The sequence below is a fragment of the Meles meles genome, chromosome 11 (assembly GCF_922984935.1).
Source record: "Meles meles chromosome 11, mMelMel3.1 paternal haplotype, whole genome shotgun sequence".
Lineage (NCBI taxonomy): Eukaryota > Metazoa > Chordata > Mammalia > Carnivora > Mustelidae > Meles > Meles meles.
In genome coordinates this window covers 34,403,136-34,416,341 of record NC_060076.1, presented here as the reverse complement: position 1 = coordinate 34,416,341, position 13,206 = coordinate 34,403,136, and the positions used below count along the sequence as shown (strand labels likewise).

Below are 13,206 nucleotides of genomic sequence, written 5' to 3'. Positions count from 1 at the left end.
AGACACTGGAGCAGGAAGGAAACCAAGAAGTCCTCTGATTCTTTCACTTCGAAAGACACAGGAGGAATCTAAGGCCCAGGTGGCATGAAAAAGGCCAAGGCCAGAACTGGGCCTCAAGGGCGGGGCCAAGCAGGATGAAAAGGGGAACTAGGGCAGAGCAGCGCGCACAAGCCAGGCCAGCCTGGGAAGGGAAGGGCCAGCCCCAGCCTGACCCTCCCCTATTCAGAGCTGATCTCAGGTGCTCCCTTTGTGGAGCTGATCTCAGGTGTCTAATGATGACACAGCACACAGTGACTCAAGACATCTCGAAGCTCAGGGCTGACAGACTGCAGAAGTGGCTTGAGCCAACCATCCATGTGTAATGTTAACTACCTCTGCACCTCCTAATGTAGGCTGTCTTGCCTCGGCTTGGACACCTATAGGGATGGGCAATGCACAGCCTCCTGGTTAGCTTCGTATTTAATCAGTGGGGTTAAAAAACATCTCAAAAAGATTATGACTTTTTTGAGCTGCAGTTTCTCTATGTATAAAATGGAAAGCTTGCCCTGGGTCACAGGCTTCCCCAATGGGTTCCACAGAGCCTCAGGGTTTTCAGGAGCTACTCTGAAGCTACTTTTGGGATGAGAGAGGCAATGGGGGCAGTGATTGAGGTCCAGGCAATCCATGGGCATCTGGGTTATGAGGTTCTGTGGAGAGCAGCACCTCCATCATGGAACCAGAATCTAATTTCTGTGGGTGACACAAACAGGAGTCTGTGGAGAGAGAAACTGAGGCAGACAGAGGGAAGAAGTGAGAGGAGCCCCTGGGAAAACAGGGACGCATCTCCCCACCTTCCTTTGTAGCCAAAACCTATGGGGCTGGGCTGAGTTCCCTGTTCACAGAAGCATGCCTCCCCAAAGCACCCCCCCCATACCCCACCTGCTGCAATGGAACTGAGGCCATAAGAACAAAACCTCATCAATTAATCACAGACCACCCTGGGCAGGCCGAGGGTTCTGAAAATCAAGCTGGGCAACCAAGGGCTCGATGCCGAAACAGGGCCTTGGCAATCAGCACCACAATTCAATACCCAGCTGGGTTGCCTTGGACTACTTACTTAACTTCTCTGTACCTCGTGTTCTGCATCAGTAAAACGGCACTACACTTTAAAGGTTGACAGTGAGAATTCAACAAGTATTCACATCAAGTGTTTCCAACAGGTACGAGAGCCTAGCAGCCACTCCCACCGCTGTTGCTGTCATTACTGACGCACCATGCCACACTCGGGTAAAAACAGAGGCACAAACTATGCTGCCCAAGGTCACGCAGCCAGTCTGCAGACCACAGAAGCTAAAACTATGACCACTGCCTGCTCGAAGGCTACTGCTTTGCAAGGAGGGGGAACTGAGGCCTTGGTCCATTCAGGTTCCAAGTGGCCATCTCAGATTTGCTTGACTCCAGCCTGGGACACAGAGGCTGCCATCTCAGACAGAGAGGGCATGCTCCTCCCAGCAGGGTTATTCTTATCAGAAGTTGCACGCATTCGTAAATGTTACGGCATCAAATAAAGGTCACTCTAATGATGGAACATAACTTGTGCTGTGCCACCCCCGTGCTCCACGGCCTCCCTTCTCCCCGAGGACCTTCATGTCAGCTCACTGAGTTGCTTCCTGGAACATTCACACGACGCCGGCTCACCCCAGCCCCCTAGCCTCACCATCAGTCACCGCAGTGACGTTACACACAAAGAATTTTGAGTCAAAGGGAGCTGCAGTGAGGTCGTTACAACCAGAAAACGTCCTGTTTAACCACCTATTTCCTTAGAAACAGAAAATGTGAGTAAATTTAGGCATTGCCTCTAAGCTAGGAAGAAAAGGCCAGAACAGCGAACATAAGGAATCCTCTTCGGAGACAGAATGCAGGCGATCTTAACAGATTTCTAATTAAATCAATCTGCCCTGTCTTGGATCCGGCCGCTGTGGGTGTGTCTCATTAAAAAGCCTAAGTCCCCCAGGACAGTTCTATCCAGCTAAGTGGCTACTCAGCCACTCGACACTGAGGTCCATGGCAGCACCCAGGAGGAACCGGCTGCGTTCCGAAGACACCCGGCAATGTCCACAAAATCCGGGTTCCCAGGGGTCCCCCTCCCACTGGTCCCACATTCTACAGATGCAGGTCTGAGCCCCTCACTTCTGCTTGTGTGACCCCAGAAAAGTGACTTGTCCTGTTTCCCTCACATGGAACATGAGACACCACCTCCTTTGCAGGGACACGGTGAGGCTTAAAAGTATGTGTATTCAAGGGCCCAGTACAGAGCCTGGAACCTGGTAAGGGCTCCAGCCTCAGACGGCCCCTGCCATTTCCCCGTGTCAAGCACAAATACACAAATACTTCCTCTGGTATTCCAGCCCCCACACCGCCCTGCCATGAACAGGCTGCACTTGCCATTCTGCCACCAACTTACAATGTATCTTTAGGCAAGTGTCTCTCCCTCTGTACATTTAGTTTCCCCATCTGTCACACAAGGCTGTTGGGTTCAAATGACCTTGAAGATCCTTTGCCGCCAAATATCTGAATAGGCCAGAGGGACCCAAAGGCATTCCTGTAACCACTACTCCGTTAACCCCAGACTAATGCTCGCCAAATGCAAGAGGGGCTGAAGTGGGGCCTCGGGCTGGCACCCCCCCCAGTGCTCCCACAGAGCTGAAGCTTCACCAAGCCCAGCGGAGGCGAGGGGATGTGGCAGTTGGAGTGGGTGTCACTACAGTCCTGAGGTGAAGAACACTGCACCAGCAGACTTGCTTCCATACGTCACCGGAGAAGAGCAGACCCCAATCCCTAGCTCTCCGCCTCCACTGGACCCAGCTCCAGCTCTCTGCCTCTTGCTGCCCACAGAGACCACTCTGCTAGGAGAGACCAGGAAAGAGCAGGAGGCCCTGCAGAAGTCTGGCCTAATCGCTCCCTGCCTCAGCCCCTTACAAAGTGGCCAAGCACTCTGGAGGCCACACTGGTGCCCGGACAGTCAGTCTCCGGGAACAGGAGAGCACAAGGCACAGTCTGAATGTGTATCCTTCAGCAACAGTCCTTTGAGGTCTCTGCAGCCCCATGAGCTAGCACTTACACAGGCCCAGCATACACTAAGGGCTCAGTCAGTGTTGCTTCCTTTCTTCTTCTAATTCAAGTGGAATCAAGAGAATGTGCTAAAAGACACAAACACTGAGAGAACAGTTAAGAGGGCCACAGGAATCCCAAATCCAAAGACACATAGGGCACCAATACTCCAGGCCTCAAAACTCAGAGTGGCTCTCAACCTGTTCCTGGCCGCCTTCCTGCAACCTAGGCCCACGTGGTGCTCCTGTTCATATTCCTGCCTTGTGTGTGGTCAGAGGGGACCAACCCACATGACCATTCTTCTGTCTCTGGACTGTCCTCCTGAGCCAGGAGGACCCACATGGGTGAGAAGTTTCTCCCCAAGGCTCTACTCATACCCGGGGTCTGTCTGAGATGGCAGATAACCTAATAACCATTCCCTCCTTAAAGATGCGTCAGGCATCCTCCTGATGAAAGCAGACCCTCAGGATACTGCACGCACGGCCACTTTCTTCTGGGTCCCAGACAATTGCTTGGACAAGGTTTTGTCTTCAGGGGCCACATGCCAAAGACTTCCTGGTATGGGGTGAGGGATAACTCTGCTCCCAGTGATCTAACCCACCTCCTTCTACGACTAGATACTGAAAGCAAGGTGACCCTGCACGCTTCTTTTATTGCCCTGGCTGCCAGGAAGCTCCAGGGAAGTTTTCTATCTCAAATGCTGTATTTTTCTTCAGTAGAAATTCCCCATGTATTGGGGGGGCGAGGGGTGACTTGATTAACTATACTTGTTACGGTGTACGTGGACTTCCAGGTACTTCTGATGTAGGTAAAATGTGAACTGGTGAACGTGGGTGAAGATTCAATGTAGCACTGCTCTCCAAGCACGACCAACCTTCCTCTGTTGAGCTTGGCTGGGGACCGCCCAGAAGTGTCCCCACTGCCAGCAGCTCTACTTACCTGTCATGATCCTCTGGGCCTCGTAGGGCTCCATGTAACCAGCACTCTCTCCCTTTCCTGCTTTGCTCTTAAGATCATTCTTGGCATCAAAGGGATCTGAATAGTCATCAGCGATGGTTACCTGCAAGGAGCAAGATGGCAGGAGTGTGAGTCCACCTCTGGCTTTCTGCTTCAGTTCTTTTCACAGCCAGGCTTTGCTCTAATAAACACAAACAGAGCCTGCATCATACCAGCAAGGAGCAGGGCCTAGAGACAGGAAACAGAGCTGGTGCCCATCCTCAGGGAGCTCCCACTCTCCGAAGGGTAATGGAGAGACCCACACTGGTGGAGCTCCATGCCTCTGCGCCTGTGCCTGCAGCCTGCCTGCTCCAGGCACAGCCCCGTGAGAACAGAGGGCATCTGGGTAGAGAAGCACAAAAGCAAGAACCTGGAGGGTGTCTTCGGGGAATGTGAGTTGCTCAATTTAATGGAATGGAAATGGAAATGGAGCAAAGTTGGAAAGGAGATAGCAGAAAGCCCAGAGATGCTGACAGGCTCCTGGTGCTGGCTGAGGCCTAGAAGAGCCTGTCTAGAGATAATTATGCTCAGCGTTCCATCTTCCCCGAATCTGGAACACAAGCATGCCTTGGGTAATCAGACAACAATTTGGTGAGATCAACACACTGCAAACATGACCATGGCCCCAGGCAGATCTAGTGAAAACACAAAAGCAGCTCAGGGAAGGATAGACTGCCATGGCCAGAAAGGGCTGGTAAGGAATACACTGGAAGACTCTTCCATAACAGATGGGCAAACTGAGGTCCAGAGAGAGAACGAGCTTGACTAAGATCCTCAGCCAGATCCTCTGCCTCCCAGGGCCATTTTCTTGGCCTCCTCACTTGTCCACATTTGAAGATTTTTTTTTTTTTTTTTTAATTTGACAGACAGAGATCACAAGTAGGTAGAGAGGCAGGCAGAGACAGAGAGAGGGGGAAGCAGGCTCCCCACCGAGCAGAGAGCCCAACTCGGGGCTCGATCCCAGGACCCTGGGATCACAACCTGAGTCAAAGGCAGAGGCTTTAACCCACTGAGTCACCCAGGCACCCTTTGTCCACATTTAAGAAAACAGCAAAGTCTCACCACAAATAGACAGTCACCTTGGGGTGGGCAATCAGGGCAGGGAGGGGAGTCCTAGGAGGATGCCAGGATCTGAGATTTGAACATGGAAGAGATAAAGTTCCACAGTTTACCCGGAGGAGGATGAAAATTATTGAGCTAAGGGTAAATACGGCAGTTTTTTCTCCCATTTCTTACTTCCTAAGCTTCACGAGGGGCACACTTACCAGTGGGCAAAGGACAGGAACCCATCCAACCCATTCCCTGTCATAGCACCCTAGCTCCACCACAAACTCGCTGTGACCTCTGTTGAGTTCTTGGCCCCTCTGGTCACTTCTGGCAAAGGGCAAGCCCTCAGCATCCCAGCCAGGGCCACCCAGCTGCCTCTCTTGGGAGGGGATAGGTTAGCATTTCTCTCAACCCTTGGGGTTACATGAATTGTTATTTAAATTGTGGGTTTAATTAGAAACCACAGGAGCCTCCTCTCTCTCCCAGCTCCTGGAATGTAAGGCATTTGAGGGGCCTATAAACCCAAGGGAAGGGAAAATCTCTCTTTGTAAGCCTGGTAAATGGCAGCTTGTAGCAGCAGCCCTCGCAGGGTGAGCGAGTGACCTTCAGCTGCCAGGAATGTGACCCCTGTGGAGGGACAGCGGGCAGCAGCCCCATCACTGGAGTGTGGTGGGGGCTGACGGGAAGCGTGGCACACAGCAGCCACTGCTCCCCAAATGAGAGCGAAGCTTATCAGTGAATGACCCAGGGCCAGAGCGCCTGCCATCTGAGCACGTGTGACCCCGCCACTGCTTCCTCACGGCTGTGGATCAGGCTTGGAGTCCCAGCGGGGACACTTCCAGATGCTGACATTGTCATCGTGGCCTTTCTGAGACTCACTGAGCTCAAATGACACCAGGCAGGGGGAAAGACGGGGGGTGGCGGAGCACTGCGTCTGGCGATGTCTTTCATTTGATATTTCTACTCCACCATTTGCAGAATACATTAGGGAGAAAATTATACACGTGAACCACTGTCAAACAAGACAGTTTGGAGGCTGATCTGATCTAGGGTTTTGTGTCTGAGAGTTCAAGGGACCAGAAGTCCAAACTGAGAAAATGATGAGCCCAGTGGAAATGACATCTACTCTCATTTCTCTCATTCTGGCCTTCCTTACTGTCGCTTTTCAACACGAACGTCCTCTGTCTACTCTAGAAAGGAAGCAAATATTTCTCCAAGAAAAGCAAATCATTTGAGGGGGGATTAGCTGAGGAAGCTTCGGGAGGACAAGGGAGGGAGTGGGCTGCAGTCTCCATAATCTAGAAATCAGCATTCTGGCTCCTCTCGGAAGTGCTCTGTAATTTACAAACACGGAAAGCTTGCAGGATATAAACCAAATCTTTGTTCGCTCTGGGACAGGAGCTCTGGGAGGCCTTCGGTTCAGCAGACACTATCTTTATTTTCTAATTAAAACGAGATCTGAGCTCAGGTTGTCAAGGGGGCCCCCCAGCTGCCTGCCCTGCTTACTTCCGTTTCAATAAGAATTTACAAATCCTAAAACCAGGAAAAGCCCCTGGTCCCTGCTGACATATGGTTCCAGTTATACCTGCTGACAGTTGAAAATCCTTCCATTAAAAAAAAAAAAGTTTATAATTCTGTTAGTTTAAGAAGCAAATCGTAAGGTTCCTAAAATGTATATTTAATCAATTTGCTTTCCAACTTCAAAGTGAGGTTGGTGGAGGGGAGGGAATTTGAGGTTTGAGCAACTGAAACTTGGCAAACACTCACTGAGCTGCCTGACCTTTCACAAAATCACATCCTGGTTTTTGGAGTAAAAGTTTAACCAGGTGCTAGGAGAGCTGAGCAGGCAGTTCACCAGAGTGCTGAGTGGCTTGCCACAGGCCCTGGCCACCGGCACTGGGCAGTGTGACCGTTGTCCAAGGAGCCCAGGACCCACTGCCCTTCAGGAGGGCCGGCAGGGAGCTTGAGCCAAGGCTGCAGATTTTCTGAGTGAAAAGAAAGGGAATGAATTTCCCCAGATGTGGGCTTGGATTCATTCCTGCTGGGGCTAACTCTGCTCTACTTTAAAATGCCCTCAAATCTAATTGAACAATTCAACCAAAAGGGAGCCAGTTGGGACCTCTCTGGGTGTCAGGCCACATGGGCACATGAGAAGCTTTCCTTGATTTCAAACCTGGATTGGCAAAGACCTGACAGGCATCAGACCTTTCATGTGGCCTGCTCACGGTCCCACAGGGCAGGCACAGAGCTGAGGGGTAGAGGGTCCCAGCCCACCGGTCTCACCACTCCACTATGGAGGTAGGCGGCAGCAGAAAGGCCAGAGCCTAGCAAACCTAAGCGCCACATTCGCTTTCTTGGCTTCCTGGGATGTGTGCACTGGTCCATTTCCAAAAGAGGAGGAGAGTTATGGCTAAACCTTACACAAGGCTTTTCTTGCTTTCAAATAAAACTGGAGACCTTGGGTCAGCCCAGTGCCCCGAAGGACTTTCACAGGCTTATAAAGCTGTGAAACTGGGAGTCCTTGAGAGACATGCTCCAAATTCTCGTTTTGTCACGGCCCACTGCGGCCCAGAGGGTTCTAGACTACCACCATGTCGGCTGCCTTTCTGGCAAGGCTCTGTGAATTAGCTGCAGACTGGGAATCAGTTCCACAAGCCTCTTTTCTGGTTTGCACACACTACTACTCTGTGAAACTGGTCCCTCCCTTCCAGTAGTGTGAGGCCTAGGTGTTTTTATCTTGGGAATGTAGCTCTGTGATAGGAAGTAGCCTTCCTGTTGACGCCCAAAGGGAAGCCCTACAGGAAGATGGGTGTTGCCACTTGACACACATGGCCATAGGCTTCTGTGAGCCAGCTGCACCTGTGGGGAGAACGGGGTCCTCTCCACATGCTCTCAGTGGAAAGGTAAACCGGCAGAGCCACTCTGAATGACAGCTTATGGGAAAATCCATGAAAATCCGAAAACGCACATGGATTGACCCAGCAATTTCACTTTTCAGTATTTATTCCCAAATGTGCACAAGGAGACGGGCAAGAATGCTCACTGGAGCACATAATAATGAGAAACTGTAAGTACCTGCTATATCCATCAGTAGGGGACCTGCTAAATAAAACTGCGCTGGCTCCGCACTATGAAATATCAGAGATTAAAAAAAAAAAAAAAAGCAGTTGCTCTATAAGCACTCACATAGATCTCCACGACATAGTTCTGAATGGAAAAAAAAGCAGGTTGTGGAATGATAAATACAATACCTATTTATAAAAAATAAAACAGAAACCTTTAATGTAAAGAAAAGGTTTAGGGACACAGAAATTTTATTTTTAAAAAATTTTAAAAATTTAAGGTTTTATTTTTTTTTAAGTCATCTCTACACCCAATGTGGGGCTTGAACCCAAAACCCCATGAGACCAAGAACTACATGACTGAGCAAGCCAGGAATCCCTAAGGAGATATAAGCTAAACAGAGACCTCCTTTGGGAGGAGGGAAGGACTGAAATGGGGTGGTTAGAGAAAATCAAAGGAGACTCATCTGTAATGTTAACACATTTTTCAAATACGGAAAACTTATTAATGTATTACACGCAAAGCTAAACTTAAAAAAAAAAAAAAAGCACTCTTCCTCATAGGCTATTTTCAGTACGGTACATAAACTATTTCCCAAACTTGCCTGAAGATAGGAATGGCCTGGAATGCTTGTTAAAAAAAACAGATTCCTAGCCCCAATAATCTGTGTATTTAATAAGTAACCCAGGTGATTCTTACCGAGAAAGTCTGAGAAGCTCTAAGTGAGAACCAGCACCCTCCCCCACCAACCTAAAGCTAAGCCTCCAGATACCACTCTGAAATTTCACTTTCCCCAGGGATTTCTCAGCCGAGTTCATTAAAATGAGGCAAGAAGTCGATGTTAAACACGGTTCTCACTTGCTTTCTTCCCTGGGGATTAAGTGGAGTTAAGAGATGACCCAACATGCCTTGGTCCATCTCCAGAATCAAAGACATGGAGGTAACAGCATTCCCTGTACAGTTCTGAGTGCTGGCCCCAGATGAAGCAACCACACGCCTGGGCAGCGGGGAGAGGGTTACCAGGCAGGACCCTGCCCTGCTCCGCCCCAGGAGGGGGGCCCAGACCTGATGACAGTCCTGCCCATGAGGATGTGCGAAGCTCTCTGTTCTGAAGCATGGAGCCTTTCGGGCTCTTGGTGAGCTCTGCAGGAAGACTGCACAGCTCCAGGAGGGCTGACAGGACGGTAGAGAGGAGCCACTGCCGAAATGCAGGAACATCCCCAACAAACCCACTCCAACCTTTCCATAAAGAAAAAAAAAAAAGTGATGGACGGGGGACCAGCAGCCACCTCCCAGGAGTGGGTGACCTGCACTGTCCCCACTGCCCCGGGTCACATCCTCTGAGCCCTCAGGTCACTTCCACGTGCTCTGTTGCCTGTGGGAACTGGCGGCATCGAGCGGGCCCTGCTCAACCGCTTGTTGGATGAAGCAGGGTAAGTTTCCCCCATTGTGCACTGCTTTCCGCTCCCTGGGAAGTGAGGGGGCAGCACCCCTTGAGGCCCTGGGTCCTTTCCAGGCCCATTACTTCTTTCTGCTCTTTCCCAGAGCAAACTGCATATGAACACACCTGGGAATGTTCTATGTTGACCATTAAGACTGTACAATACTTTTCTTAACAGTTTGGGGGTCACAGACCTCTTCAGAAATCTGCTAAGTGGTGAAGCTGTGGCTCTCTCTACCATGCTTATATACGCCTGCGAGTGAGGGCACAGTTCAGAAGGGTCAGCAGCACTATATTAAGACCCAGCCCCACGCACCTGAGCTACTTTAAGGAACAGCTGAGACGAGACGCACTCTCTGTGGCTTAGAGTGGCAGTGGCTGAAAATTCAGAGTGTTACGTGACTGGCCTATCATTTGTCTGGGGAGTGTGGGGGCACAGAAAGCGTGGCCTGAGGCGATGTGTCATGGCTCACAGCCTCACAGCACTCGAGGCAACCTGGCCTTCCTCTCCTTCTGGAGGGAAAGAGGGCTCCGTGAAGGTGATCAAAACACACGCAGGGCATGAGGCTACAGAGGCAGCCAGAAGGCTCCACGCCTCTGTCCTCTTTCCAGGGACTAGACAGACTGGAGTCCTGGTCCTCCTCTGAGATTCACCATGACAAGGGCCCTAGCAGGGACGATGCCCCCACAATGGAGGCTCTGTTGCCATGCCAACTAAGAGACAACATTACAGAAACAGGGATTTGGGGATCGGGAGAGGGCTTTAAATGACCAGCAGGCTGCTCGGGAAAGAGGCAGTGGACAAATGTTTTGTACTGACCCAACAACTACACAAAAGCACACTTGGTGAGTCAGAAAGGACATCTAACAGCCCCTAAAGGGACATGCTGCCTGGAAATCTGAGTTCTTATCACTCGGTGTCTGAGCAGAGGTGCCAAGGTGGGTCTCTGCTTTGGCCAGAGGTCAGCTAACTGGGTATCACCTGTCTGTGAGGTTTTCTTAGCGCAGATTCAGTTGCTCTACAGCGGAGTTCAGCTTCAAGACACACCTCGATGGGTGGTTGTCTGCAGAACTCCCAACATGACCACGGCACGTGGTATTTCCAAAGCTCCAAGCCTGACCAGTGGCAGTTACGCTGTGGCAGCTGCCTGGGGCCATGCAAATACACAGAGAAGGCAGTGGCACCGCAGAAAGGACACCAGCAAGCAGGGACAGCCCAGACAAGCAGACTTCTGGAGTGCAGCTGGCTTGGCCCCCGCCTTGGTGGGTGACTCTGGGCAACCTGCTTTATCTCTCAGTTTCAGCAATTAACCTATGCCACGGAACAAGACTGCTTCCCGTCTTGGCTTCATATGAATGTTGTGAGGAGCAAACACTGAGATGATCTGGGGATGTGTCAGTGGTTTATAACTTCTGGGTACCCAAAATACAGCTAAGTCCTGAGGAGGTCTCTGTCCACAAGATGCAGAAATTTAATGAAGATAACACAAAGACCCGAAAAGAACCTGTGAAGGCCCCAGTGGTGACAGAGGAAACTGGCTGAATTTAGGTCTAACAGCTGTCACTGTTTCCAACCACAAGAAGGAAAATGTTTGTGAAAAGCCCTTGTCTGCCCTCTTATGCTTTGGGAAAGGTGTACCTCCTCAGGGGCATCTGCTAAGAAGAGAAACTCTTGGGACGCTGGGGGCTACCCCACCTGTGTGCTCCAGGTCTCTTGGGCTCCTAGTGGCTCAGAGAACCAGGCTATAAGACATAGCGGGTTGTGGGGATGCCCCAAGTGGAGCTATTAGCAAGCACCACCTGCTCGCCTCTCCCTGGCCCTGGCTTTGACCATCAGAGACCAGTTCTCCTTACAGGCGTACCAATAAATCATTTCTGACGTGGTAAGGAAATTAATTTGGGGAAGATTAATTAGCTACATTCATGCTTTCAGCACTACTCCTGGAAATCGGATTGGGGCGGGGGTGCTTTTTCACACCGAACTAGGACTGGTTTCCTTTCTCTCCTTTGAGGTTTGACTGAGCCATGTGGAGTTACCTCAGGGTTCTAAACCCCCCTTTCACACATGGAGGTCAAGTGCTTCCAGTGATGGGGAGCTCCTAATTCAGTTATTTGGGACAGTCTTCCTCTGGCAGGTGCCATTCATTTCTCTGTAGAGACCTTGGGTTTTCTATTGTATACACCTCTTTAAAGACCAGCCAGTTACCTGCCCCCTCCCCGCCCATGTTAGGAGGCAAGGGGTGTTTCAAGTGGTCTCCACTGGTCTTTCCAGTCCTGCCCCTCCCACGGCCACAGCTGCGTGCCTAGACACCTGCAGGCTCCAACTTGTCAGGAAAAACGCATTTCAAATTACAGCCTCTGTGGACTCCTCGTAGGCCCTCCTTGCTCAGCCCCTCTCTCTCTCACACACAGTCACACACACTTCTCACCCTCCCTCGGTTTAACCCTGTGGAGAAGACTCTGGGTTCTGGGTGGGAGGCTGCTGGAGTGGAGCCGAGCCCAGCCCTCTGTTTACTCCAGAAGCTTGCCGTGAAGCGGTAGGGACTAGCTTTTCAGCATCTCTCGAGCAGTGGAAAGTTCTATTTTGAACTTAAAAATAGCTCAATCCTAGAATTTCTTAATTGCCTTCAGCTAGGGCCAGAGGCAGAATTCAGTGCCTCCCTCCTGAGGACAGAAGATCCCAGGGGTCTGCAGTCATTACATGTGAGGTCAGAACAGAAAGACCCCCAGGAGATAATGTAGTCCAGGGGGTTTCAAACTTTCATGTGTAATTGTGTAAAGAAAATCTCACATGGAACCCCAACATGTGCCGCACTGCCCACAGTCTGAAAATCATGAATTTACTAGGGAGCAGGAGGCCCTGGGATGGTGGGTGGGTGGTAAAGGTCAATGCCAAAAACAGGTAACTCAATGCTCCCTAACACCCAGGTACACTTTCTGCAGTACCTGTATGGCTATCTAATTTTACCCTTAAAATCATTCCTAACATGGGGTACCTGGCTGGCTCAGCTGGAAGAGCATGGCTCTTGATCTCAGTGTCCCAAGTTGGAGTCCCATGTTGGGTATAGAATTACTAAAAAAATAAATAGACTTAAAAAAAAAATTCCTGGGGTGCCTAGGTGGCTCAGTGGGTTAAAGCCTCTGCCTTCAGCTCAGGTCATGATCTCAGGGTCCTGGGATTAAGAACCACATCGGGCTCCCTGCTCACTGGGGAGTCTGCTTCCCTTCCTCTCTCTCTCTCTGCCTGCCTCTCTGCCTACTTGAGATCTCTGAAAAATTAATAAATAAAATCGTTAAAAAAAAATTCATTCCTAACATTGTCAGTTTGCACAAATAACTCTCCCCACCCCCAGGAAAAGCCCCTTAGCGCCTTTTGCAAGAACCACCACCCACATCATCCATCCCTGGGCTCTGGCTCAGTGCTGCCCAGTCTTCCAACAAACCATCAACCTCCACCAGCTTCCCAGACAGTTCTTTCTTGCAAGCTTCCTACTCAAGTGGGACAAGTGATCTTCCTGGGATTTGGGGTCACTGCCTAGAAAATGCTCCCAGGCCAGCGCTGGATCAAG

General features: G+C 50.6%; 1 protein-coding gene across 1 annotated transcript in view; it reads right to left on the bottom strand.

Annotated features, from left to right (window-relative positions):
- The window catches only part of SHB (SH2 domain containing adaptor protein B), a 136,488-nt gene that overhangs the window by 80,271 nt on the left and 43,011 nt on the right, over nucleotides 1–13,206 (bottom strand). The window contains exon 2 of the mRNA XM_046023452.1: nucleotides 4,030–4,150. Within this exon, the coding sequence (XP_045879408.1) occupies nucleotides 4,030–4,150 (121 nt within the window). The remainder of the gene's footprint in view (nucleotides 1–4,029; nucleotides 4,151–13,206) is intronic.